This window comes from Lontra canadensis, unplaced genomic scaffold (genome assembly GCF_010015895.1).
Source record: "Lontra canadensis isolate GAN:19392208 unplaced genomic scaffold, GSC_riverotter_1.0 scaffold36, whole genome shotgun sequence".
NCBI lineage: Eukaryota > Metazoa > Chordata > Mammalia > Carnivora > Mustelidae > Lontra > Lontra canadensis.
In genome coordinates this window covers 8,342,359-8,370,186 of record NW_022631030.1, presented here as the reverse complement: position 1 = coordinate 8,370,186, position 27,828 = coordinate 8,342,359, and the positions used below count along the sequence as shown (strand labels likewise).

The window sequence follows — 27,828 nt, the reverse complement described above, 5'->3', positions numbered from 1 at the left end:
TGAAGCGTAGATATAATCATTTTAATATTGATACAATAGTATTTTGGGTGACAGCGCATCAAACAGGTCATTTCCACTAGGATAGAGTATGTAGGACAAAGGTCAGAAACAATCATGGGGAGTTCCTTTCTTCCTCATGAGCTCAGTGAACCAGGCTCAGGTCTCAGGCAAAACTGCCTTTAAATCCACTTTTTCCTTCATTACAGATCAAAGCCTAACATAGAGGCCTCATGGGTTCAGGCCAGGACTAAAGATCTCATTGTCACCTCCTTACAATTCAGGAAAAACATCTGTCTCCAACAGGTGTGATTCAATCCATTCCCTTAGGCAGCGAGAGGGAAGGCACTGTATTGGCTAGCAAAATCCAAGCAGAATCAACCAAGAAGGCCATCAGCAGCAGTGCCATCTCTCACAGTGGATCCCCAGAGTCTCTCTTGTTTTGTGATCTCGATCTCGAGGCTGTATTGATCCCAATGTTGGCTTTGAACCTCCCCTCCAATTCTCAGTCCTATCTTAGAATAGAAAATTGGATAGCTCTCCTGTCTGGTCCTGATAAGTATGTAAGATCAAAAGGCACAGATGACTATAATGCACAGCATTCCCTTATTCTGCAGCCCTAATATCAGGGTTGTACCCTTCGTGTGGCGTCGACCCCACCTGTTTTTCATGTGGTCACTCTGGGAAACCCGGGAGGAATGTTACTGCTGATGAATGCTTGAAATCCCTCCAAGAAGGGGAACAGGTTCTAGGACCACTGACGCTGGGCTGACGGTACATGCCAAGGAAAGAAGATCACCTTACCCAAAGGGAACCTGGAGAGGAAAGGTGGGGTGGGCATCCTTCACTTTTATGGCCAGAAACTGATAGGATAGGGGTAAAATACAAAAATACACAGGAGAGCATGAAGGAAAGGGCAGTAGCCTGAGAGAGGCACTTGTATTTCTGGAAAGTCTCCTCAGATGGCAAAGATGGCGGGGTCCACGGATGACTTGATCAAAGCGATAGCAGCTTTCACAAGCTCTTGCATGATGGAGGCTGTTAGGAGGAGAAAACAAGAAGTAGGGCTGAGGAACCACAGCGAGAGTAAACACTCTTCCCCCAGTCTCCCCTATGCCTGCCTGTTCATCTCCCTGACTCCTGCTCCTATCTTTCTTCAACACCCCTGACTTTGCCCTTCCTACTGCCCAGATTCCCTTTCATCTTCTCAGGTCCCAGAAATACTCAACTGCAGTGATATAATAAACCCCCAAGGAGTGAGAGCTCCTGTCCAGTCCTCTACTCAGTATAGTACTGAGACAGTGAGGAGAACAAATGCCACTTCGTGCATGTCCTTCTTCCAATCCACACTCCCTATCCATGTCCCTTTCCCTCTTCACTCACCTCCCCGCCCCCGCAATGTAAGATGGAACCCTTATCCTGCCAAGGAGAGGACTATCCGGGAGACCAGAAAAGGTCAGGGGAGGGGACTATGAGAACTCCTCCCCAGTCACCTTCTAGCAGGCCCGGAGGCTCTGTGCAAGGGAAGGGGACTAGCTCCCTAAGGAAGGAAGGAGATGTGGTCTTAGGACTGCACTCCTACCTGCATGGATGTGAATCCAGTCTCTGGCCTTCTTTTCCAGAAGTTCCCACTCACCCTTCATTTGCATAGCATTGGAATGCAGCCAGACCACTGCCAGGACTGTGGCCCAGCTTAAGGAACTGGCATCCTGTACAACAGACAAAGACAAAGTCTTAAATTTTAAATCCAGCATAACCATCAGGACGGTGCTTAAAACTCCTACGACATCCCCAACAAGGACTACCAAGTTGTAAGGAGAGAACCACGTGCCCAACTGCTTTATATTTTATGATGTATTTTCATTCGAATCTTTGCCAAACAAAAAAAAAAAAAAAGAGGAATTATCAATAATGACATTCTTAAGAGAGAAAACTGGTTCACACAAAAGTGAAATGATTTGCTGAAAGTTAGCCTTCTAGCAAATGACACAGCTAGAACTTGAGGCCCAATATGCTGATTCAAGTCATTCTCATGTCACTCAAGAGAGTGTCTTGGCCACAGAACAGAAAACTGTCTCCTGTGAGTTTCTACCTATGGTCCCAGTTTCAGATTTTAGAGTCAACAGATCAAGAGAAATTGTTCTTTTATATCATGACCGTTAAACCTTGGAAACAGCTATCAAGTCCTCTCTGAGGAGTCCTGTTTCAATTAAAATTCTCAATTCCTGGGGCAACTGGGTGGCTCAGTCAATTAAGCATCTGCCTCTGGCTCAGGTGATGATCCCAGGGTCCTGGGATCAAGTCTCTCATCAGGCTCCCGGCTCATCGGGGAGTCTGCGTTTCTCTCTCCCTCTGCCCCCACCCCAGCTCGAGCTAGGGTGCACAAGCACACACATTCCCTCTGTCTTTAATAAATAAGTAAGTAAATAAATAAATCTTTTTTTTTAATTCTCAATTCCTTTAATTTTTTCTTAAGGGGACTGCTCATGTCAAAGCAGTAAGAATCCTCATGCTTTCTCCGATTGACTTATTTCGCTAAGCATGATACCCTCTAGTTCCATCCACGTCGTCGCAAATGGCAAGATTTCATTTCTTTTGATGCCTGCATAGTATTCCATTGTGTATATATACCATATCTTCTTTATCCATTTGTCTGTTGATGGACATCTAGGTTCTTTCCATAGTTTGGCTATTGTAGACATTGCTGCTATAAACATTCGGGTGCACGTGCCCCTTCGGATCACTACGTTTTGCTGGGTCATAGGGTAGTTCTATTTTCAACATTTTGAGGAACCTCCATGCTGTTTTCCAGAGTGGTTGCACCAGCTTGCAATCTCACAAAACAAACTGAGGGTTGCTGGGGGGAGGGGGGTTGGGAGAAGGGGGGGTGGGGTTATTATGGACATTGGGGAGGGTATGTGCTATGGTGAGTGCTGTCAAGTATGTAAACCTGGCGATTCACAGACCTGTACCCCTGGGGAAAAAAATATATGTTTATAAAAAATAAAATTTAAAAAAAAATTGAGAAAGAATCCTCATGCTTGCTCTAGTCTAGAAACAAACATGACAGTGGTTTTTAAAATGTATCTCCTTAAACAGTCATATCTGGAGGTGAGTGTACTCATGAATTTCTATGACTACAGCGCAAAATATGTAACAAGCACAGCTCTTCTGACAAGCCTGCTATCTTCCACTGATCCTGTAATCACACGGCCTGGTCCTCTGAAGTTTGTAGTCACCTCATATCCCCATGTGCAATGGTTCTTAAGTCATTTTGCTTCTAATCTCTACTTATATAGAGAGTATTTAGAACCAAAAGCAGTATTTTGATTCCCAGTAAGTTGTGTTGTTTGGGTTTTATTTTTTTCCCCCACAAAATATTGCAAGTCTTTCGTTGTTCAAGGCCTTTTGGGATCTTGATTTTCTCAATACTCCCATTTCCCAGTTTTGGCAAATCTACAAATGGGAAAGAATGGAATCTGAATCTTCACTGAAAATATAACCTCCAGAGAATTCAGAGTCCGGTGGCTCTAAAAATCTGTGTGAAGTTTAAATAAATTCATTACTCAGCACAATGAATTTTCAACAAGTTTGTTCTCAGTCCATACACTCATCATTTAAGAAAATTCAAATTCCTTACTGAAATTCAGGTACACTGGTGTTCCTGACTCTGGATTTACTGGCCCAGTTGCCATTATCAAAGAAGGAAATGTTAAAAAATAAATTAATTGAAAAAAACAGAGAAAGAAATGTTAGTTTGACCTGTCATTGGTTTCCCAATGAAACCAATTAGAATGTCATGATTTTTGTATCTTCTTCAACTTGATAAATTATCCTTCTAAGTATTTGTTCCAGAACAGTATTTTTCAACAGATATATAATGCTAGACACACATATAATCTAAAATATCCTAGTAGCCACATGTAGAAAAGTAAAAATAAACAGGTACCATTATTTTACTAACATGTTGTTCCTAACCTAATATATTCAAAATATCATTTTAACATGTAATCAATATAAAAATGAGAATATTTATACTTTTTTTTTTACATTAAGTTTTCACATAAGTGAAATCAGCATGTGTTTCACAATTCATAGCACATTTTAATTCAATTAAGAATTTGGCTCCTCGAAAGGGGAACCCTCCTACACTGTTGGTGGGTGAGCTATTGCAACACTCTGGAAAACAGCATGGAGGTTCTTCAGAAAGGTGAAAATAGAGCTACCCTATGACCCAGCAATTGCACTACTGGGTATTTACCCGAAAGATACAAATGTAGTGATCCGAAGGGGCACGTGCACCTGAATGTTTATAGCAGCAATGTCCACAATAGCCGAACTATGGAAATAACCTAGATGTCCATCAATAGATGAATGGATAAAGAAGATGTGGTATATATATATACAATGGAATACTATGCAGCCATCAAAAGAAATGAAATCTTGACATTTGTGACAATGTGGATGAACTAGAGGGTATTATGCTTAGCGAAATAAGTCCATCAGAGAAAGATAACTATCATATGATCTCCCTGATATGAGGAAGTGGAGATGCAATGTGGGGGTTTGGGGGGTAGGAAAAGAATAAATGAAACAAGATGGGATCGGGAGGGAGAACAAACCATAAGAGACTCAATCTCACAAAACAAACTGAGGGGGTTGGGGGGAGGGGTGTCGGGAGAGGGTGGTGGGGTTATGGACATTGAGGAGGGTATGTGCTATGGTGAGTGCCGTGAAGTGTGTAAACCTGGCAATTCACAGACCTGTACCCCTGGGGCTAATAATATATGTTTATTAAAAATTTTAAAAAATTAAAAAAAAAAAAGAATTTGTCTCCTCATTTACATTAGCCATATTTCAAGTGCTCAAGAGCCACAAGACTAGTGGATACTATAGTGGGTGAGGCAGTTAAAGGATTTCTGAGGTTTATTTAACCACCTTTCACATTTAAAAAATTCAGAATGACACCCATATTTCAGGCTTTTGGCATTCTGTCCATATTTAACAATTTCTCAATTGGAAGATTTGGTCAGTTACCTTGAGATTGTGGAATGTAATCTGTCCTCGTCAGCATACTCAAACACATTTGAAATAAACTAGGTCATCCCTATTAATCCTCACCTATCCTGACTTCAGTGAAATTTTGCTCATCTGTGGACCAAATCCTTTATTTTGAAGAGAAGCGACATGAGTCTTGAAGACAGTTCTAGCACTGAATCCAGCTCTGCCACTGACTGGCTGGCTAAACTCAGAACCATTGTTATAGTTCTCTATAAACAGCAATGTGAATAGGATTTACCTTATTTAATTATGGTAATGAATAAGTAAGTGGATGTTAAGTGCTTACCACAGTTCTGGCACAGAGTAATGGCTCAAAAAATACTAGATGATTGGCAGGGAATATAAAGTGAAAGAGGATGCTTGCCTTCCCTTTGTCATCCATCAACTCCCACCAACCAGGTTATTAGTTCCTTGTTCTTTCTGGTCTAACATACCAAGAAAAACCTCCAACCTCTGTTTATTGGAAATTAACTTAGTTTATGTCCTCCTCTATCCTCCTTTCTCAGATGAGCCATGATTCACCCCAAATCCTACTGACCCCAACCCTCAAAAACATGCACCCTCCTTTTTCTTCTCTGAATCTTACCTTGACAGGGACTGCAGCCTGTAAGTCTTCCAAACTTTTACCTAGGATCCCAGCCAGATTTTCATCCAGACACCAGGAACCATCTGCATTCTGGAGGGAGATCAGCTGCACAAGATGATTTTCTCCAAAGACTTTGGGGAAGAAAAAAGAGGATGAGAAATTATGGAGCTGAGCCCTTAGCATACCTGAGAAAGATGGACCTGACTTCAGAGACAGGCTATAGCAAGAGTGCAGTGTGAACCAGATCCTACCTGTTATAGTCCTTCCCCTGTGTTTTCTCTGTGACATCGTAGGCCACCTCAGTGACAGACTAACTCTAGGGGAGCGGCACTTAAAAATTTAGCAACAAGGAAATGATAATGCTGCTTAGTTTTATCCAGTCCTATTTAATGGGCCTGAAAACTTGACACATATTAAAAAAATTCCAGACCAATAGAGCTGGAATTTTAATTTAAAAAAATTTCAAAAGAAAGCAGATATAAAGAAGGCGATCAGCAATGTACCTCGAAGAGTAGTCTAGTGTCTAATCCTGTCGGTTTGACAATTACTTAGAGACCACATAGAAGGTGTTACACATCTGTGTCTCTATCACATACGATGATGTACTTAGAGCAAGTGAAAAATTAGCAGGCAAGAAAAAACATAACTAGAGAAACAATTCTATTCTAATGGGGGGGCGGGAATCTAAGGGTCTGAATTTCAACAGTCTTCATCTGAATCTCAGTTTGGCTAATGCTCAAAATCCAATAGTATGTAACCAATGGGAATTTCAGCCTTCTCTGGAAATTGGAGCCAATAATGCTCCATGCATAAGGAAGAACTCAAAGTACCTTGAAAGCCCTTTGTCGGCTCCCTACAAGAAGTAGTTGTTAATAAGTTCACAAAAACCAGAAGCTTAACATTCCTGGATAATTTTTATCTCTACTTTGGTAACAGGATTTCTAAGAGATGATGGTCAAAGCTGGAATATTCTAAGTGAGGGTGGTCTAGGGAACAATTACAAAGTGAGAAGCTACTCTGTGACTAACATTAAGAATTTTCTCATGACAACCCTGTGAGGTGAGTAGTTGTGTAGCTGAGGGAGCTAAGGCTCTGGAGAGTGACTTAGTTTACCTAAAACACCACAGTAATTGAGAAGGCAGAGATCTGACTCCATGTGAGACCTTGAAGCCCTTTTTTTTTTTTTTTTAAGATTTTATTTATTTGAGAGCAAGAGAGAGAGTGAGAGACTGCACGAGCAAGAGGGAGGGGCAGAGGGAAAAGCAGGCTCCCCACTCAGCAGAGAGCCCGATGTGGGACCCAATCCCAGGAGACTGGGATCATGACCTGAGCCGAAGGCAGACAGTCAACCAACCGAGCCACCCAGGCGCCCCCGAAGCCCTCTCTTTGACTAGCAACCTAAAGAGAATGAATAAGTAGAGCGTAAGTGGCAAGTAAGATGCTTAAGTGATTAAATAACTGTATACCACAGACTCTGGCTACAAAAACTGAAGACTAGAAAGAAGTTGCCTTTAAGCCAATTGTAGTAGAAAGGGTACTTCTTGGTGATAAAATGTCCTTTGACTCAATCCGTCCTGTACACGAGAAGCCCAGCTGTTTGGAACACAAGGTAATGACCAAGGAACACCCTTTGGTGACAGAAAGTCATTAGCCAGCATCAGGAAGATCTCTTTTCAAACCCAACTTGTAAAAGGCTGATCCATGTGGCAGGTGACCCAGACAGGGCAGCAGCGGCCCTCCCCCTGCAGACCTACTGGATGAGCTGAGATGACAACATGGATGCGTTTAACCAGAGCTTACCCCAGACTCCACTGGCTAGGATGTGGGGTCCTACACTGTAGACTAATCCAAGGCTGACCCTGGCCAACACAGAGACAGGACAAATCTCACCCTCTGCCTGACACTTTTCAAAAAGATTACCTCCTAGCTAGAGAAAGCCAAAGGAAGTAGAACGTGGAAGCTAAGCTCTTCAGTACTGCAGATCCAAGAAGAGAACTGAGGCCCATCTCACCTGTACTGTGAGTTTCCAAGTTGGTACTCTGGGTGGCACAAGCCCCTTCCATCTGAGGAGAGGTCTTTTTGAGAGACATGCACATCTTCTTTAGTCTATGATCAAAAGGGTGGGCTTTGTCTAGTCCTACACAGGTGACAGACAAACATGGGTGAGAAAAAGTCCCTGGAAAGATGCTTACCTCGAGCACACAGGTCCTTGTTAATCATGGGCCCACAAGGTTTGCAGCCATCCTGCTGATTTGACATACCCCTGTAATGATTACTCCGTGTGGCTGGAGATACACTACGGAGGCACATGAAACTTGGAGGAGCTGAAAAACAGCAAAACAGACATAAAGACTGAGACCCTACTGCTCTCTGCTATGGGCAAAGGGCCCTGAAAATGTAGGACACCTGCCCTCCTATCCATGTCTGCCTCAGCCACCATCTTTTCTGGGCATTTTTTTCTCTTCTTCAAACACCTATCTCAATTAACTACCCCTTTCTCCTCCCCAAAAATGTCAGCCCTCTCTGCTGACACTCTCCTACTGGTGTTACAGCATCTTCAAATCTCTCTGATTCTGAAATTTTAAAGAGATACATTAAATACCAAAAATCCGCTCCAACTCTACAGCTTCTATACTTACCACTTTCTATTCCCCTTTTCAGCTCAATGTTTACCAAAAGTGTCTATACATTCATTTCCCACCTCTCTTTCTCTTTAACATTCTGTAATATGAATTCTTTCCTGATCTAAGCCAATGAAATCGCTCTTGTTCAAATTAGCAAGAACTTCTTGAATAGCAAACCCATCATTCCCTTTCAATCTCTGCAGGAGCTGATACTTTGATAACTTCCTTTGTTATATCATAGTTTCCTTTACTTTGAATATGCACTCATTTCTTTTCTTCCTACTTCATTCCTTTTTATTATCGTTTGGGGAACGCTCTGCTACCCATCCCTAGATGCTGGATTTTCTTCAGTGTTTCAGTCACATCCCCCTTCCATCTCACTCTATACCTGCCCCCATCAATCTCATCTATTCTCCTGATTTTATGACTCAGATGTTAAATATTGCCAGATGTGTATCTTCATCCCTGAGCTCTCCTCTGAACACCAAACCCATCTATTGATTTTTCTACTGGACATCTTCATGTGCACATTCCATAGGGATCTCAAGTTCAAAATGCTCAAAAATAATTCAACATGCTACCTTCTAAGTTGCTCCTGTACTTTTGTTACTCTAGTTTAAATAAATGATACCATTATACACACAGTTTTCTCAACGAAACTCTGGGCTCGCCTTGAAGCCTGCCTCTACAACTCACATCACACTTTTCCCTCCAGCCACAGAATCCCACCCAGTGCATTTCTCCACCTGATGCTAACCTTCAAGCCCCTCCTATCTATACTCAAGCATGCTTGGCTTTGACCTGGGACACCCATTCCCTAACACTCCTAGATCACTACCATCAGCCATCTGTATAATCACTAACCATCGAATTATCAGTAAGATCAGCTTCAGATTTAGACAGTTTGAGTACTCAATGTTTATGTGCACTTTCTGTTTCAATTATCCTTTTTTTTCCCCCCACTCTGGGATTATTTAAAATATCCTTGCCTATGGCGTATTTTCTAGTTTTCTAGAAAGGCACCACACCAGCAAGAAATCCTAGATTGGAGGAACAGGGGTAAAATTCAACATCCCAGGCTTTCACTTCAAATGATGTGCTTAGATACCCAGGGCCCCTTAATTGACATGTGTTCCAAGGAGGTAAAACTCACCACATGCACTGTGTTGTGGCATCACTGAAGCTGCACCCAAAAGAACTGGCCTTGGAATGTCCCTACAAGCCAGAGGCCCCTGAACTGGCTTGTTGGAATTCTCACTGACGGCAACGAAGGCTGTCTGGGAGCTAATGACTCCACAATCAATGCTGATTTTCAGCACATCTTTTTTATCATTAGCTGGAGTATCCCTGAAGCCCATGTCCTTGGCGTGGAGAAAGGACTTGGCAGCAAGGCGATGAATGGTGAAGCTGAAAGAGAAACACTCCCTTGATTTAGGGAAGCGCACTCATGTGCCAGTTACTCAGGGCCCTCAGAAGTTAGCATTGGCAGAGAGAGGAAAAAGGCAGATAAAGGGAGAGATAAGACTTGAATGGGTTAGAAAGGTGAAGTGATTGTGATTATAGGGACACAACTGAGCCCCCCAAATTAAAAAAAAAGAAACCAACCTTCTCAATGATGGCAGAGATGAAAGAAAGAAAGAAAAAAGAAAGGAGGGAGGAGGGAGGAAAGAAGGGAGGGAGAGAGAGAGAAAGTAGCAAAGCAAAACTGAATTCTCACTTGTCATCAGGCTTGGGCTGTAGAGAAAATGTCACCCTATTGTCGAAACTCTTGCCCTGGAATGTATACTTGAGGTAGACTTCTCCTGTTGCCTCTGCTGGCTACAAAGTAGAGACAAGTAGACATGATGGAAGGGAGAGGTCACCAAGAGAAAGGTCACAACTGAGGCCACTCCCCAATGCAATGCATTAAAATATCTGACTAGGAACCAGGCAGCTCAGAGAATCAGAAACCTGAAATTATGAAGCAGGGGGTAGGCTGGCTCCACCTGGCAAGTACTGTGATCTCTTGATGAGACTCACCAGTTTTAAGAAAATTGTCCAGAGCAGAGTTTAGGGAAGTAGCTACTCTGATGAGAAGAACACACAAGAATAGGAACTCACAGGCATGGTCCCGCTCAAAAGGGCATAGACGATTAACCTCTGGCCCTTATAGAGGACAGTCTGTTCTGGCGAAAGCATTTTAGCAGACAATTTAGGAGGCAATTCCCAGGTCACAGAAACATCCTCTACTGCAGGCTGTAGAGCATATTTCAGGGCCCTAAGAGCCTGGTGGAGGAAAGAGAACAGAATAAGCACAAAAGAATATTAGCAATAATAACCACGGTTAGCTGAATATTTATTACGCACCAGATTCTAGGCAACACAGTATATGCTAAGTCTGTTCCTTAATACTCTACTAGGACGTGGTAATGAAGGATAAGGCAAAGGATAACACCACCTGAGAAAGAGGAACTTACAAGTATACGCAGAGCTAGAAGATGCCTTCTCTTGTGTATACGAATCAAATGGAGTGTCAATGTACCACTTCTACCCATCTACCAGACATACTACAATTGCTCCTTCTCGTTTTCTTTGTCTCATATGCATGGAGGATAGGATATGGCCAACCAAAAGAGTTCCTCAAGCGCACATCTAGAATCTCAATCACGACGGTCAAAATTCTGTTTCTCTATTTCTGGTCTTAAACACAAAGCTCTGACCTCTTCCAGCATCTTGTCTCTGAGCTTCCAACTAGTCAGCCCAGATGCCATTCCTCCAGAAACTACAGTGGGCCCTTTTTACACAAAGCCCAAAGTAGCCCCACTATGTATTATAGCCCAAGGCACTATGGATATAAAAATATGATTCCTGGTGCCAAACTGTTGCTTCTGCCCTTATGATAATGTCTCCCGGCCCCTGCTCCACAATCCCTCTGAATCACCCGCTATGACACAAGGCCTGTCCCTCACCTTGGACTGCATCCTGTCCTTGCCTGTGATAAATTCTGAAGTGCCACCTGCCACTCGGGCAATGCCTTTTATTAGGCTGGTAGAGGCTCCTTCTCCAATTCCAAAGGAGAAACATCTGCAATTATACAAGGGTAAGAGCTTAGAGACCGGCACTAAGGAGTGAAATTATAAAATTAATACATAGAGTCAGGAATACCTAAAGAGATAGTCTACTTCCTTGACCAAAAGCATAAGGGCTACAAAATGTTGAGCATATTCTGTATTTCAGGAGACCAAAGAGTTCTAACTGGAGAGTTCCCTGCCATAATCCATGTGCACCAAGCTTTTTAATCACAATTTGGCTTCCCAAATAAATACAACTGTCTATAAACAGAATGTGTTGGTAATAGCAATAGAAACATTTTTAGAAGGCATAACAAGATTTCTCATTGTAAATTAATACACTGGAATTTTTGGGTTATGTATCAGTCTCTTTTGAATTAGGTTAGTATGAGTCATCATCCCCAACTCTAATGACATCATCATCAGGATTAATATTCTAAACTTGTAGGGCTATGAACTGAACTTCTAATTATCGTAACCTACCTTTGAACGTGCTCCCTAGAGACCACAGCCTGCCAGCATCTTGATATTATCACCTTCAAATTTCCCACCCAATCTTGCAACTGAAGCGTATATTCCTTATGGCTTACAAAAGGCATTTATGTATATGTTAAGTGTCTTATGTATAAAACTAAAGCCAAGCAATATTTATTGATGGCTAACAATATGCTTAGAACTTACGTGCTTCTTGTGGGTGAGAAGAAGAAGAAATATAATAATGGCAAAAATTTACATATCACATATTTTGTGTCAAGCACAGTTCCCAATGCTTTACTTAGGCATACCCTTTGAACCCTCATAATAAACTCATAAGGTAAGTACTGCTATTATGCCCATTTTCAAATGGGGAAACTAAGACTTAGGGAGTTTAGCTGATTTATCCAAACAGCCAGCAAGCAGCACAAGTGGAACTTAAATATGTGATTTTTGACTTGAAGTAGAATGCCATAGGACATTCTTCTCACAGCAATGCCAAAGCTGTTTCAGCCAGTAGAGAACTGGAAAAGCTGTATACAATATTCTTAATAATCTTTTTGAAAACATCAAATGGTTACCAAGACAACAGGAATCTATGGGCCATGACAAGGAATAGGAGGGAGGTAAGAGAGATGAGCCTGGCATCTGGTATCCCATTATCCCTTAAAGCTAGTGCCAAGTACAAAATGGATGGCTCAAGGCCTGAAAAGCCAAGTGGTTTCAGACTTGGACTTTCCAAAGAGAAGGTGCCCTTATAGATACCCCAGGTGTTCTAATAATAAACCCTGTAGAACTACAGCCCAGAGGCAGAGGTGAATCTGAAATGAACCAGCCATCAAATGACTGAAGCTTCCTTGACTCTAACTGGACCCAGATTATCTGCTTCTAGTCTAGCAACCCATCAGAAGCAAAGAATACATCCTTGCAGAGGGAAGATAACATCACCTAGAGGCTCAAAGAATTTCTACAACTTTTCACATAAAATATCTGACAACTAATGAAGGAATAGAAAAATCCCCAAATATTGGGAAATTATACACTGTACCGCTGAACAACATAGGCTTTAGAAAATCCTAATAGTTAATTAGAAAAATCTTCTTAAATGGATGTCAATGGAAAGTGACAGATCCAGACTGAAGATTCAGATGTAGATATGCTTAAATTTAGGGATATAAATTCATATATTAGAAAAGAAAAAGCAGGGCTCTCTGCTCAATAGGGAGCCTGCTTCCCCCCTCTCTCTGTCAGCCTCTCTGCCTATTTGTCTCTCTCTCTCTCTCTCTGTCAAATAAATAAAATCTTTAAAAAAAAAAGAAAAGAAAAGAAAAGAAAAAGCAGTCTCGAAATCAACTACCTAAGCGTCCATCTCCAGGTGTTAGAAAGAGAACAGCCAATAAATCCAAAGAATTGAAAGGGAAATGAATATATATGGGGGCAAATTTAAAGGGAAATAATAAATATGGGGGCAAGCATTATGATATAAAAAGTTACCATATAATAGACAGGATTAAAAAAACCTCAAAAGTGCTGATGCTCTGGAAGGATTATTAAAATTGACAAGGATTTAGGACAAGGAAAAAAAACAGAGGACACAAATAACCAACATCAGGAATGAAAAGGTAACATATCACAGATTCTACAAAATGTCACAACAGCATAAGGCAATACAGCATAAGAGAATTTTATGCAAAGAAATTTGAAAATTTGAAATTTTAGATAAAATTTGAAAATCTGAATTTGAAAATTTAGATAAAATATACAAATGCCCAAAAAAGCCATAAAATTTGAAAATTTAGATAAAATATACAAATGCCCAAAAAAGACATAAAGAAGTTTGAATAGTTCATTTCCATGAAAGAGATTTAAAAACTTTCCCACAAAAACATCTCCCATCAACTTCTTTACTAAAAGGTAAACTAGAACATTTAATAAAGAAAATCTTTAAGATAACAGAAAAATAGACAACTCTTTTCAACTCATTTTATTATGACAGCATAACACTGATTTCAAAACCTGACAAGAATGTTATAAGAAAAGAAAGTTCAAGTCGATATTTCTCACAAAAATAGATTTAAAAATCCTAAGCAGGTATTTGCCAACTGAATCCAAAAATACATAGAAAAGGTTAACAGATCACAACAAATTTGGGTTTATTTCAGAAAGGCAAGGTTGGTCTAATACTTGTCATTATAATTCACCCATTAAAAGAAAAAAGGATAAAATCATACACTTACCTCAATAGATACATAAAATGCATTTGATGTAATTCCACAGTCACTCATTATTTTTGTTAAAAAAAAAAAAAGGAGCAAAGAACTCTCAAAACAGAAATGAAATTTCCTTAACCTGATAACTCTGAAAACAGAAGTAAGATTTCCTTAATCTGATAAAGGATATCTATAAAAAACAAAAACAAAAACCTCATAGCCAACAATCACACTTATTTTTTTAAAGATTTTATTTATTTATTTTGAGAGAGAGAGAGAAAGTGAGAAAGAGAGCATAAGCAGGGAGAGCAGCAGGCAGGGGGGGGGGGGGAAGCAGGCTCCTCACTGAGCAGTCAGCCTGATGCAGGGCTTGATCCCAGGACCCTGGGATCATGACTGGAGCCTAAGGCAGCCACTTAGCCAACCGAATGAGTCACCCAGGTGCCCAACAATCAGTTACTTATGCAGTATAGAACATATCCCCTCTAAAGGCCAAAATAAGAATGCCAGCTATGACCACATCTATTCAGGTTTGTGCTAAAACTCTTTTCTGGGGCAATAGAGAAGGGAAGAAAAATAAAGGTATAAGGACTGGAAAGGAAAAAAATAAGGCTGGTGTTATTTGCAAACATGATTATCCATAGAAAATCTACAAGTATCTACAAATATACTATTAGAATTAATATTTAAATAAGAGAAAGTCACTGAATAAAAAAGTCAATGTAAATTTTAAAAGCCATTAGAATAAATTTCTACATAGAAATAAATGCCCAGCAAATAAAATGTTTCAAAAATACTATTTAAAATAGGAGAAAAATCACACAGGGGAAAAATCTATTAAAAAAAGGCAGGAAAACATCTACACAGAGAATTAGAAAACATTATAGAGAGATTTGGTGTGTATTGTTGCATTAAGGAAATGAGTATATTTACTAATTTTACGGGAAACCAGATTTTTCACCATGGAAGAAAGAAAATACGAATATGGAATAGAAGAAGAGAATTTTATATCATTACCTTGGATTAACATTCACTGCTTTAGTCTGCCAAAAATGCCTATAATCAATAAGAGCTCAGTAATGAAGAGTTACACTTAATACTCAAATATTGACTTCTATTTATCATTTTCACTAAAATAAGCTTCTTGTAGAAATAGCTGGCTACAGGAATGGGAAAGTACAGGTGAGTCTGAAATTCTTTTTTAAGAATGAAAGGAAGTCTTCAAAAACCAAAGATACACATGAAAAAAGACATAGAAGAAAGTGAAAAGCAGCTTCCACTGGCCAAATCTGGAATTTTGAGAATCTAAATGAAAAATGAAAGTAACAAATCTTAAAAAATTGAAAAATAGTGGAAGAATCCAAAAGTATATATTGATAGAACAAAAGAAAGGGAGAGAGGGAGGGGAAAGAGAAACTCTTCCTTATGACAGGATGCCAACTAATCTGGAAAAGTTGACAGAATTTAAAAATCACTCTTTGTAAGCACTGACAGAACATCTGGACAATAATCATCAATGAATGCTGGATCTACTAATATTTGTTAAGAACAGAATGTTGACAAAATAGCAAAGTTACCTGTCAGATACCACGTCTAACGATGTGGTCAAACTTATCACCAGACCCAACATTACTTTTGGAATATTTCTTCAAGAAATTTTTAATATTACCCTAAACGTGAATTTAAATAGTCAACCAAACATAAATTGAGATTCTACAAAAATAAGTAACTAGTACTCTTTCAAAATACCAGTGTCATGAAAGATAATGAAAAGTTGAGGATCTTTCCTAGAGTAAAGAAGATTAAAAAAAATAACAATGAAAATACTTGGTCTTGGATTTCCTCTTGGAACAAAAGCAAAGACAAAAATCTATAAAGGACATTATTAGAAAATTTCTTGGGGCACCTAGGTGGCTCAGTCCATTAAACATCCAGCTCTTGATTTTGGCTCAGGTCATGACCTCAGGGTCTTGAGATTGAGCCCAGGTCAGACTCTATGCTCAACAGGGAGTCTGGTTTTCTCCTTCTCCCTCTCCTTCTGCCCCTCCCCTCACTCATACACTCTCTCGCACCCTCTCTCTCTCTCTCTAAAGTAAAGAAGTAAATCTTTTTGAAAAATTTCTTATAAAAAAGAAAACTTGGCAAATATGGCCTATATTTAGATAACAGTATCATCTCAACATTAAATACCCTCCATTTAGTAGTTTTATTGTGGTTATTTATCAGGATGCCCTTATTCTTTGAAGGTGAGTGCATTATTATTTGCATATGAAGAATTACAGTTTCACTGGCTTGCTCTCAAATGTTTCAGAGAAAAAAAAAGGTGAAGCAAATGGGGGAAAATGTTGACATCTGGTGAAAGAGTATATTGTTCTATTCTTGCAACTTCTCCATAGTTTAAATTTCTTAAATAAAATATTGGAAGCACATATCTAGAGGAATCAAGAAAGACCTAAATTAATAGATGGACATACCATATATAGATTAAAATACTCAATTTGGTAAATACTAAATTCTCCCAAAACTGACCTATAAAATCAATGCAATTCTCTTTTTTGAAATAATATCTATGTTCAACTTGGGGCTCAAACTCATTACCCCAAGATCAAGAGCCACATGTTCTACTGACTGAGACAGCCAGGCACCCCGAAGGTCAATACAGTTCTAATTTATATCTCAACAGTCTACTTTTTAGGTAAAAATTGACAAGCTAATTCTAAAATACAAATATCAAGAGTCATGAATAGCTGAAATAATCTTGAAGAAAAAAAACAAAGTTGAGTACTTACCTACTGGGAATCAAAATTTATCAAAAAGCTACAAAAATTTACCTGGTATTGTTCTAGCACATGTCTAGATAAATAGACTAATGGAACGGAACAAACGATTCAGAAATAATCAATACATGTGTAGATGCTTATTTGTGATGAAATGACACTGTACATCGGGGAGGAAAGGACAAACTTAGCAATAAATGGTACAAGGTCAATTTGATATCCACATAAAGAGATAATGAAACCTGGCCCCTACCTTCCACAATGCATAAAAGTAAAATCCAGGCAAATTACAGATCTAACTATAAGGGAAAAAAATAATAAAACTTCTAGAAAATAACGAACAAAAGTAGCTTCATTACCTTGGGTAGGGAAAGACTTTTTAACAAGACACAGAAAACATTAACTGTAGGTAAAGACTAAAAAATTAAATTATACTAAAGTGAAGAACAACTATTAATCAATAAATATCATCCTGAGAGTGAAAAGGATAGCTACAGAATAGGAAAAAATATAGTTCCAGAACATACTAATGAAGTTCTTATGTCTTGATCCAGAAAGAGCTAGAGATCAGTAAAAGAAGAAAGTCTAACAGAAAAAAAATAGGAGAGACTTGAAGGTACATCACAAAACAGGACATCCAACTGGTTAATAAATATGAAAAGACACTCAACTTCATTAGTTACCAGGAAAACACAAATTAAAACCATAATGAGATACCACTTTACACCTATAAAAAAAAAACAAAGACAAACAATGCCAAATTTTGGATAGGAAGCTGGGCAACTAGAACCCTCATACAATGCTGGTATGAATTAAATTAGTACAATAACTTGGAAAACTATTTGGCATTCCCAATAAATTCTACAACTATGTCAACTCAAAAAAATTTTGTGTGTATATGTATATACATACACATATATATGAAACCAGTATGTGTACATGCATATGTGTGTATGTGCAAAAAAATACATATATAAGAATGCTAGGATAGTGACAGAAGAATTATTTTTAGCAGCTAACCAAAGTCTATCAGCAGTAGAATCAATAAATAAATTGTGGCATAATCACCTTATGGAATACTACACACCAATTAATATTAACCACAGCTTAATGCAAAATATGTATGAATATCAACATACTGCTGAGGGAAAGAAGATACACAGAAACAAAAACATATTGTATAAGCCATTTACTTGTAATTAAAAACAAGCAAATTAATTAAAAAAAAAAAACAAGCAAAAATAATCCACAGTGTTATAAGTTAGAAAAGCGATTTCCTTTGGAGAGAATGAAGTTAGTAGTGATCACAGTGATACAGTGATCAGCTGTATACTTATGATTTGTGAACCTCTGTGTATGTTTTACTTTGATAAAAATATTTATAGTTTAAATAAACTGTCTTGCTATTCAATTTTTGTTTCCATTGTGGTTTAGAAAGACTAAAGAACAATGACTTTGTGGTGTTACTGATGTTATTTGGAAAATTACTTTTCTCTTTAAGTAGAGAGGGGGAAATGATATAGAAAAAACTTGTCAGCTGGTAAAACTAAAATTCTTGAATTAGTCTATCTTCTAAAAGGAACGTCAACACTGGTATCACGTAGGTTAGACTAAGCTGGGTCAGTCACCCAGAAATCACATTCTCTTCCTACCTGTGCCTCAGCCTGTTCCTCTTGACTTCATTAATTATATTAAACGTGTCAGCAACTTCTCCATCTGTGAAGACAAAAAGCTGTCGAAGGAAAGAAGACATTCATGAAATCTCTGTGAAGATCATTTTTAAGATACCAGAAATCGCCCTTGGAAAAAATCGACCGTTTCGTTGCAGAGACTGATGCCTCCTCAGACTGGCACAAGGTCCCTAATTTTCCATGGTCCCTTGCACCACGTCCTCGCAAGGTTTGTTGGGCACCTGGGGTTTTCCTCACCTCCCCCTTCTCGTCTCATCTAAGGCTTCTGTGGCACTCTACAAAAGGACTTCCATCACCCAAAGCCCACAGCACGGAGACAAGGAAGAGGAATTCTGTTACATGCCTCTTGTCTTCTTCTCTTTACTGTATGACAGACTACTCCGAATTACATATCGTATTTTACCAATGCTACAACAAAGATCAGGGGTATGGATTCTTGAACAGAGATTTTTCATTCCCTTTGTCTCTTCCAGTTCCTACCTGAAGGGGGTGGCCCTCAACGGGAGGTTGCCCGTAAATGATTTGGAGTGGTGTCAAGATTTCCGTGCCCCCCAGGTTAGCCTGCATAAGTTTAACTCTCCTCAGTGCCTCCTCCACGGTCTGCTGAGTGTATTCCACACTATTCCTGAGAAAAAAACAAACATGCCCAGTGACATCACGCTCTTCAGTATCACGCAGCCCCGAGTCCCGGAACTGAGATGTCCCCACCGTAAACACCCTCACCTGAAATACCCAAAGCCAAAGTCATCTGTGCAGCAACCTCCTTCAACAATCTAGTCCTTCCTTTAAAGTATATTATTGGACCCTCAATGAGCTTTCTAGAAACTTACGGAAAGAATGCCTCATAGGAACTTCCGAATCCATAGATATTGAAGTAACAGCCCATAGGCAAACTCTTCAGCAGCAAAATCAGTGTCTCCTGAAGGAAGAGAGTACAGGAGACAGCACGAGAGAATCTTCTCAGACACATGGACGCTGACAGTCGTACTCTTGACGGGGTGGACCGTCACCCACTTCATGAGTCCATGCCCCTATATTGCAAGGCTAGCCTCAGAGTGGTCATGCTAGACAGAGCTCAGATGGGGAACACACCCAAAGTTCCAGATGGACCCTAATTTAACCCGAGATTCATCCCCATTTGTGCATATTCCCAGAAAGAGAAAGGAACTAGTTTTACCTTGGCTGCCTCTATGCGCAGCTGAGAGTTATCCTGTTTACTTATGGGGGACTGCATACTTCCTGAGCGGTCCATGAGGAAGATGAATTCTCCAGAGATAACTGGTGACTGAGTTTCTGGGATATTTGGGTAGAAACACACCATCGCAGACGGATCTTTCATGAAACCATCTACAAAGACATTGTAGCATGAAAAGGAATTCAAGAATAGTAAAGACCTCAAGAATCGATTGTAGTGTGTTATTTATATAAGGAGCTGAAAAAACCCAAACCTAAAACACTGTTTGATCTTCATTCTGTGTCTGCTGGCAAAGGGTCTGAGGTGAGTTATAAACACAAAAGATACAGAAGCAGAAAAGACATGAAAGAGAAAAAAGAAGGTAGAGGTTACCAAGCATAAGCAATAATTAAAATATAGAATTGGATGCTGGTTTCCTAGCAGCTAGGTAGATCAGTGAAATAATGAAGTTAACATGTTCCAGCATTTACCAGAAGAAGCGAGCTGATTTATTTGCAGAGACACCTTCCTTTCAAATCAAATCAATGGGAAATTTATCATGTGGGTCCTTGTTTAAGTCTTTAATTACACTTTTGAAAACATGATGCTCATAAGCAGTTCTTATATTGACAGTTTGCAAGAGCTGAGAGTATAGCATCATACACACCAAGGAAGGTCTGTCTGCTTTGGGTATGAAACATCTCCAGAACTAATAGCATCACCCAAACAATGCTATGGAGGAAACCTATGGGAGTCTGGCCTTTGTTACCAAGTTGTCAAAGCTCTGATTTTATTTTGAGGAACAAGTGAAAACTGATGCAGGAACTGAAATGTCAGTATTGAGATAGAAATGAAAATGAGAAGGGCTGAGTTATATCCACTTGTTTTACAGTTCAGAAAATATATAAGTTCACAAAGAATGGAATTCCAATATCCTACCATTATAAAGTGATTCCAGGATGATTTAACTCAGTAGCCTTGGGATTCAGTACACTTACAGGACGTGGCTCAGTTTCATCTCTTAACCCTGGGATATCCCAATGACCAAAGTGGCTTCCAAATAAAATGGGTACAGCTCAGCAAACACGTACTTAAACACTGGTTCAAGGATAACTTCTAAAAAATCCAGATCTCTAGATGCATGGTGGAAGAGAAGCTTTTTTTTTAATAGGCAAGGTAAATTTCTTTCCATTTTAAGACACTGCTGATTGTAGTGGGATTGGCGCTAGACTGGTAAATCAGAAACGTTGCCATTACAATGAAATATATACCTAATGTGTTTAGAACAATACCAGATACACAGTATGGACCATCTAGGTATTTCTACTATAATTCCTTTGACATGGCTCAAGTTATTTCCACCTACATGAGTTTCCGCTTCCTCATTTTTAAGTAAGATATTTCCAGCCCTACCTCCTCAACTTGCTAGCCTCAGTTTCTCCATCTGAAGAATCCAAGCAGTAACACCTGAGTGAAGATTATTTTAAGGGTTAAGTGATATCATACATTTAAGGAACTCAACCTAGGGTTTAACTCTGGTTAAACTCTTCATAATAATTTTACAAAGTTTTTTATACATTTTTTGTTAAATTATACATATAGTTTTTTAAAAATCATGTTTTTAATATGGTTAAGTACATTTTAAGTTTAAAAAATACAAATTTTGTATTTTCATCATGTAGTGGTATGCTTCATTTGGCAGAACTCTCAATGGTTTTAGTGAGCCAAGCTGCCAGCTGTCGTTTGCTTCTTTATATGGATGGAAACAGCAAGTTATCTTGACCAGACAGATGATCTAGAAGGCCAGACCTGAGTGGCCCTGCTAGGAGGGATTCACAAGATCATAAAGGCTGCTCCTAATGTCCCCCTCTGGCCAGCAGAGCCCACCATAGGAAAAGATGGGGAATTCCACATAGGGGCCAAGAGAACTGCTTGGAAGGAAAGGAACTAAGATCTCAATTCATATCTTTTAAGATTCAGCAATATTAAACTTTCTGTGGTACATTAAAATAATGCTGACTGAAGACCAGACTCCCAGTACTGTGGGAATATTTCCTGGACACCCAAGGGGGAACCCACCAAAGGGAAAGGACAGAACCAATACAAAAGGAATCAACTAACGTACAGAGCGAGAGTGGAGCCTCATAGAAGAGGAGCTAGAGCAGACCTGGTTGAAGCTGGGAGCCCCTCTAAGGGCTTTAGCATGGACAGTTTGCCTGGAGGAAAAGTGGTTGAACAAGTGGAGGACAAACTAAGGAGCTCTCAGCAGCCCTAGCCAAATGGAGGACCAACTACAGGAAATGGTCTTCACAGTGGTTGTAGTTACAGAAGAAAAAACCTAACCCAAGCTATAGCACTTTGACTATGACTTTTCCTAAACATCCTTCCATTGAACCAAGGTGGAAAATGCTTCAGAAGTGGCAGTATCCTTCTAGTCAGGCTTCATGGTCCCTGCAATCCAGGGGCATGGCTTCCCGGGAAGGCCCCAAGAGAGCAACAGACTAACATGCATGACACCAGTTATAATCATAAGGAAAAGTACACATAGAGACAGGAAAATTTAGAAAACACAAGATATTAAGAAACTAAATTTGTTAACAGACTAAAACTTAATCTTAGGAATTAAGATACCAGGGCAAGATGAAAACTGTCTGGAGACGAACGATGGGGTATTTGGAAATCTTCGCTAGTTTGAAAAGGGAAAATGTCACATCATTATTTTTATTTCGTTTTTTTCCTACAAATGAATATTTACTTTTTTACTGCAGTATAATTAACGTAGTGTCATGTTAATTTCTGGTATACAACATAATGATTTAACAACTCTATACATTACTCAGCACTTACTGCAATAAGTATAGTCCCCATCCACCACCAAACAACATTATTACAATCTTACTGATTCCCTGTGCTCTCCTCCTCATCTCTGTGACTTACTTATTTTGCAACTGGAAGTGTATACTTCTTAGTAAAATAGATAATAGATAATGGGACAGGATAGAATAGAAATCAATAAAAGGGATTAAGAGATACAAACTTCTAGTTGTTTTTATTTTATTTTAATTTGCACTTGTAGAGACTGATCATTGTCATTTATGTTTGTAAACTAGTTGTATTTCCTCTTGTGAATTATGTGTCCATGTCCTTGATCTAGTTATCTACTGATCATCTTAATCTGCCTAGGAGACACAACCACGTAGATGGATACTCATTGTATCTGACCATTTTTGCACACTATAATGTAAGCTATTTGAATGTTTTACCCACTACTGGATAGGAGGAAAGAAAAGTGAGGGTAATGTGAGGCTAATTCTAAGACAGGAGCTCCCCTTTCGGTCATCATACAAAGGAAGGAAGAGAATACCTGAGTTGTCTCTAGGTTGCCCCATCTCCACAGCTACAGTGGGGGTATGCACCTCACTGTAGTAAATCAGGAGTTCCACATCTCGATCGAATTTGTGTCCATCAGCCAAGGAAACCTGAGTTGAGAACAAGGAAAAGATCCATGTTAGAACTATCACTGCTTGCTGTGTGCGGCTGAGGTCAGGGCTGAGAGCTACTTCCTCCACGAGGGAGTGTGGTCAGGAGCAGGGACAAGAATGGGGAGAAGGCACTGGAGAAGAAATGGGGATTAAAAAGGAAGAAAGTGGGAGTCCCGCTAGTTAATAAGGAAAGTAAGGACCATTCTGGAACAAGATCAGAACCCAAAGAATAGGGGTGCTGGCAATAACAGTGCTTTCTTATGTATTACCTGGGCAGAAGTCTTATCTTCTCCAAGGTACTTGGTAGGACTGAAGGGGCAGTTGGACTGGACCCTCTCAATGCCATGTTGGGAACTGATGGTGGCAACCAAGCTGAGTGTATACGGCAAGTCCTCCAAAGGAACTACAGGAGTCTTCATATCAAGGCAACTGTCCTCAAACGATCCTACAAAAAGTGACCTTAGTTCTGTTTCCCCTTCCCACACTTCTTAGCACCCCTACAACCTTGAGGGGACTTCCCAAATTATACCACCCACTGCCAGGATTTGAAAAGAAAAGAGACTCACCAGAGCCACGGTATCGAGGATTCAAGACAGCTGGGAGCACGTAGCGCAGGGCTCCATCTGCTTCCAAGGGGAGCTCCTGCACATACTTCAGGGTAAGCGCTACACTCGACCCTGGGTTCAGGTTCCCCACACTGCAACAGAAGACGTCCTTGGAGTACTTGTCCTCCTCCAGTAGGAAAGCTTGCCGGCGGTTGCTGATGGCACTCTCATAGATGCTGTGGGCCTAAGAACAGAGAAATAGAGGCGATGGAGAAGGCCTGTGAAGCTCACAGCTGTACTTTAAATGCCTCTGATTGATTCCCACCACCCCCCCAGGTGATTTTAGGAAAACAGCAGCCAGAGGGGAGTAGAAGAAAGCATTCCATATCAGCACTTTTTGTGAGGGTGCATTCGTAGAGATTCTAAGAGTATGCATTAAGGAAATAAGAAGGGAGGAGATAATCTACTTATCCCTAGTACCTTTGCCTTCTCCTTTAATTCTGCTTTAATTTTCTCCCCATCCATCTCAGCCTCAAAGCTGTAGACAGCTGAGTCATCATCCATGGGGAACACAAAGAAGGTCTCCAAAGGAACTTCCTCCTCATTCTTATAGTTCAAGGTAGCAGACACACCAGCCACAAACTCACGAATGGACAAGGTCACAGAGATGCTCTTCAGGGGTACTGGAGATAGACCAGAGTTCAAGAGGTGAACAAACTTTAGTAGAAGGCCTCCTGTCTGCCAGGCATGGAGCCAGATGCCAAAGATATAGTGGCAAGTAAGGGTCATGAATCAGGCTTACCTGGTTCCTCTCTGCGGGTTAATAGGCCACCCTGGAGCACCATGGTGACGCAGGACTACTGTGAAAAAGATACATCATGAATACAGTAATATGTTGGGGGATATCTATTCAAATACCAGACTTTACGTGCTACTCTCTGGCATAAGAATACATTCAGAGGACTAATGATGGAGCTGGAAGGAGAAAGAAGCTATCAAGAAGGGGACAAAGAAGCCAATGGGAGGGCTCCTTCTAAATGCCAGACCCAGATGGGGAAGCTGTAAGAGTCACAAAGTCCCTACTAAACAGGAAGTCTCTGAAACACCCTGAGGCTGGTTCAAATACCAGTTCCACTTTTTCCCAAGTATATGTAATATACCATTCCTTAGGTATATGGGTATAATGAACTTAACCCCTATGAAACTCAGTGTTCTCCTTCTAAATGAAAACCATATACCTATTTCTCATATATGCCTATGTAAATTTATATATGGGAAATCCCTAGAAGAGTGCCTGGTCTATGGGAAGCATTTAATCAATGAAAATAGACTAGTGTTGCTCCTGTTATAATTATTACAGTTGTTAAACAGACCTTGGCTGTTAACTTTGCATCATGCTACCCAGAGACCTGCTTCATAAGGAACTGCTTGATACAAAATGGTCCCCTGCAACTTAGATCACTTAGCTTGTGACTTTTTTGGGGGGGGCTCACAACTGAAACCACTGTTTGTTTCCTCTGTCCAAGGTATTCTGATACACATATATAAATATCATGTATGCAACACATCCTCTGTTTTAAATCATGCTGTCCTAACCGTATCTTCCGAATTTTATTATAATCTTAGACCACCACTTCACGTGATATGGTAACAAGGAGATAAATTTACATACTTATATTACGATTTACATTTTGATTCTTTAACCTGGAGAATAAGCAGGTAGGTCTTGCACTAATCATTGGCCCTAGTAGCCCTAGAAGCTGCCCTCCAACCACTCTGAACAGAATCACTTGTGACGTTGCCTCTCCCTGCTCTGTCAAGGGTGACACAATCTGCAATTTCCAGTACCAGTTAGGGGACTTTTCACTGAAAATACAACTTAAGGAACTAAAATAGAATTGCCCGGTGCCCAGGGAATGCTGAAGGAAAGTGAAACTGATGTGTTTATCCAGAGTCCCAGGGCAGATGAGTCCTGGGGAAGTCCAAACTTCACTCAGGAACCCACAGTCCATAGTCCAGAAAAACATGTAGGTTCTTGAGAAAGGCAACTTTCCTTCCTAGAACAACACCCCCCTCACGGATCCTAAAGCTTTTGGCAGAAATACTTCTAGACCCTTTATGCTCATCCCAATCACTGTTTAAAACCTCACACCCTACCCCCATCCAGAGCAACTCCCTGTGACTCATCTGTCTCATAGCGATGGTGCTTATTGTAGACTGTGTCCCATCTCCACAAACCAGCACCAAATAAATCAGGCTTTCGGTTTGGTGTTTGTTATCTTATAGAACTGGATAAAAACTGAGTGTAGCTAAATGGTCCGTGTTTGACAGAAACACAGAGGGCAGAGGCAGCTGTAGGGAGAAGAGAATCCTCAGGAAAAGGGTTCTCATTCAGACACTTGACTGGGGTAAGCTCTCTGGGGGAACAGGCTGGCGCTGGGGGAGGGAAGAATTTCTAATAACATCAGGAGGAAGCTTAAAACAGGAGAAGGACCCAGGACATAGGGGAGCAACAGGTGAAGAAGCATCAGGCAAGCAAAGCTCCAAGGCTTGGCGATACTCACCAAGGGTGGCTTCCAGGTGAAGAGAGAGCGGACAGCGATCTCCTACAAAACAAAACCAATCAAAAACAAAACATAAACCAGCCTTATGTCCCCAGAACAAATCTCTCACTGAGGAAAATTTGCGTTTCTGCAGCTCCTCTCCCACCGTTCCGAGTACAAACTTTAGTGGGTCACAATTAGTCCTGGGCCCCTCAGGGTGGCATTTCAGAAATGCACCTAGCAACAGGTGGCAAAGACTGACCACAGCAGCTGACCAAGGTCAAAGCGCTGAATCCGAGGCAACTGGAAGAAGAGAGGGGGGCTCCCTGAGCCAGGGGCTGCGTGTGAAGGTGGACTCCTCAGGAATCCAGGAGTCCGGGCTCCTTGCAGTTCCGCTCCCCGCCAGGGAGAAAGAGGAGCCCGCGAGCTAGTGACGCAGCGAGCCACACCCCTGCAGCTTGCTGCCGGGAACCCGCTGAAAACTCGCGATCCAGCCAAGAGGCGATTTGAATGCGCAGTGGGGCTTAGATCGAAAGAGAAAGCGATTTAATCTTTAAACTTTCAGTTCTAGATTTGCCGCGTCCAAGCATTAACGGAAGGGATCACTGTCGGCCCCTCCAGTACCTCTATATGAAAGGGATTAGGGGCTGTAATCCAGCTGGGTTTTAAACTTCATTTCCACAGCATAAAATTAGATAAAAATGAGAAAACATTAATTTTCTACAAAAAAGAAAGAGACAAAAGTAAAATAAAAGAGAAGAAAAGTTTAAAAAAAATAAAATAAAATAAAGACCTTGAGAGGATCAGGGATGCCTAAATCCCCTATCCAGCCCCCATAAAACTCCCCTAAACTGCCAATCCTGCAGAAAACCCCCAGAGACCTAACACCAGAACTCAATTTCCCACCCCCTGGGCTTGCAGTTAAAACAAGCCCCTCCCCCAGATTTGGCGATGGGAAAAGAACGGGTCTCAGCCACCAGAGTGGAGGGCTGGGGTCCAGCCCCAGCGAGAGCAACCGCAGGTCACCTACCTTTTCCGGAAGTCTGAGGGCTCTGAGTCACAGGTAGCAGAAAACAACTGCTGACAAAATTCCTGGGAAGACCTGCCCCTTCTAGGGACCGGTTATAAAGTAGCGACTGCTTGATTAAGGGATCAAGGGAAAATTCTTCAACCCTATGACGTTTGCTTCTTTTCCTTTGCCTAGTCTCAGTGAGGGAACCTTCAGAGGATAGGCAAAGGGAAGAGATTTTTTTTTTTTTAAACCAGTGAAATGCTTGAACATCAACAATCACATCAGATCACATCATCTTTCTGTAACAGACTTAATTATCAAGGGCTTACTGTGCACTGGGCCCTACTAGTACTACTGTATTAGTATTAGGTATTAGGTCCTGAACTTTATGGGCATTATATCATTGACTTCCTAACATCATGGGGGGAAGGGGTGGCCAGAGGGGAGGAGGAGGAGACATGGCAATGCTTACAGGGACCAAGTCTGCCAATCATGGGTGGTTTATGGGTTTTCATTGGGATCATAAAATTAAAGTGTTTGGTTTGGGTTTGGGGTTTTTTTTTGTTTGTTTGTTTTTGTTTTTTGGGTTTTTTAATGGTGGG

At 40.5% G+C, this 27,828-nt stretch overlaps 1 protein-coding gene across 2 annotated transcripts; it reads right to left on the bottom strand.

The window, feature by feature from the left end:
* Positions 1-26,573, bottom strand: VWA5A (von Willebrand factor A domain containing 5A). 2 transcript variants are annotated; one of them, XM_032868800.1, is made up of 19 exons: positions 26,236-26,573; positions 24,474-24,531; positions 24,152-24,354; positions 23,693-23,915; positions 23,396-23,571; positions 23,009-23,123; positions 19,648-19,817; positions 19,301-19,389; positions 18,951-19,095; positions 18,432-18,511; positions 11,217-11,331; positions 10,369-10,533; positions 9,986-10,086; positions 9,422-9,675; positions 7,906-7,968; positions 7,656-7,781; positions 5,645-5,775; positions 1,580-1,706; positions 1-1,035 (listed from the first exon to the last, which is right to left on the bottom strand). In XM_032868800.1, the coding sequence occupies exons 2-19, from the start codon at positions 24,514-24,516 to the stop codon at positions 956-958; spliced, it is 2,406 nt and encodes an 801-aa protein (XP_032724691.1). In that variant the 5' UTR covers positions 24,517-24,531; positions 26,236-26,573; the 3' UTR covers positions 1-955. The 2 variants fall into 2 exon arrangements, with proteins under 2 accessions (XP_032724691.1, XP_032724692.1); XM_032868801.1 differs by lacking the exon at positions 7,656-7,781 and having other exon boundaries at positions 7,837-7,968; positions 26,236-26,571.
* Positions 26,574-27,828: the final 1,255 nt, after the last annotated feature.

What these genes read in the sequence shown, in the direction of transcription:
- VWA5A (XM_032868800.1), bottom strand. Translation starts at nt 24,516, where the DNA reads ATGGTGCTCCAGGGTGGCCTATTAACCCGCAGAGAGGAACCAG. An exon ending in GCCACAACACAGTGCATGTG is followed by an intron (nt 7,969 to 9,421) that starts GTGAGTTTTACC and finishes GCTGTTTTTCAG; the next exon opens with CTCCTCCAAGTTTCATGTGC. An exon ending in ACGGAGTAATCATTACAGGG is followed by an intron (nt 7,782 to 7,905) that starts GTATGTCAAATC and finishes TCACCTGTGTAG; the next exon opens with GACTAGACAAAGCCCACCCT.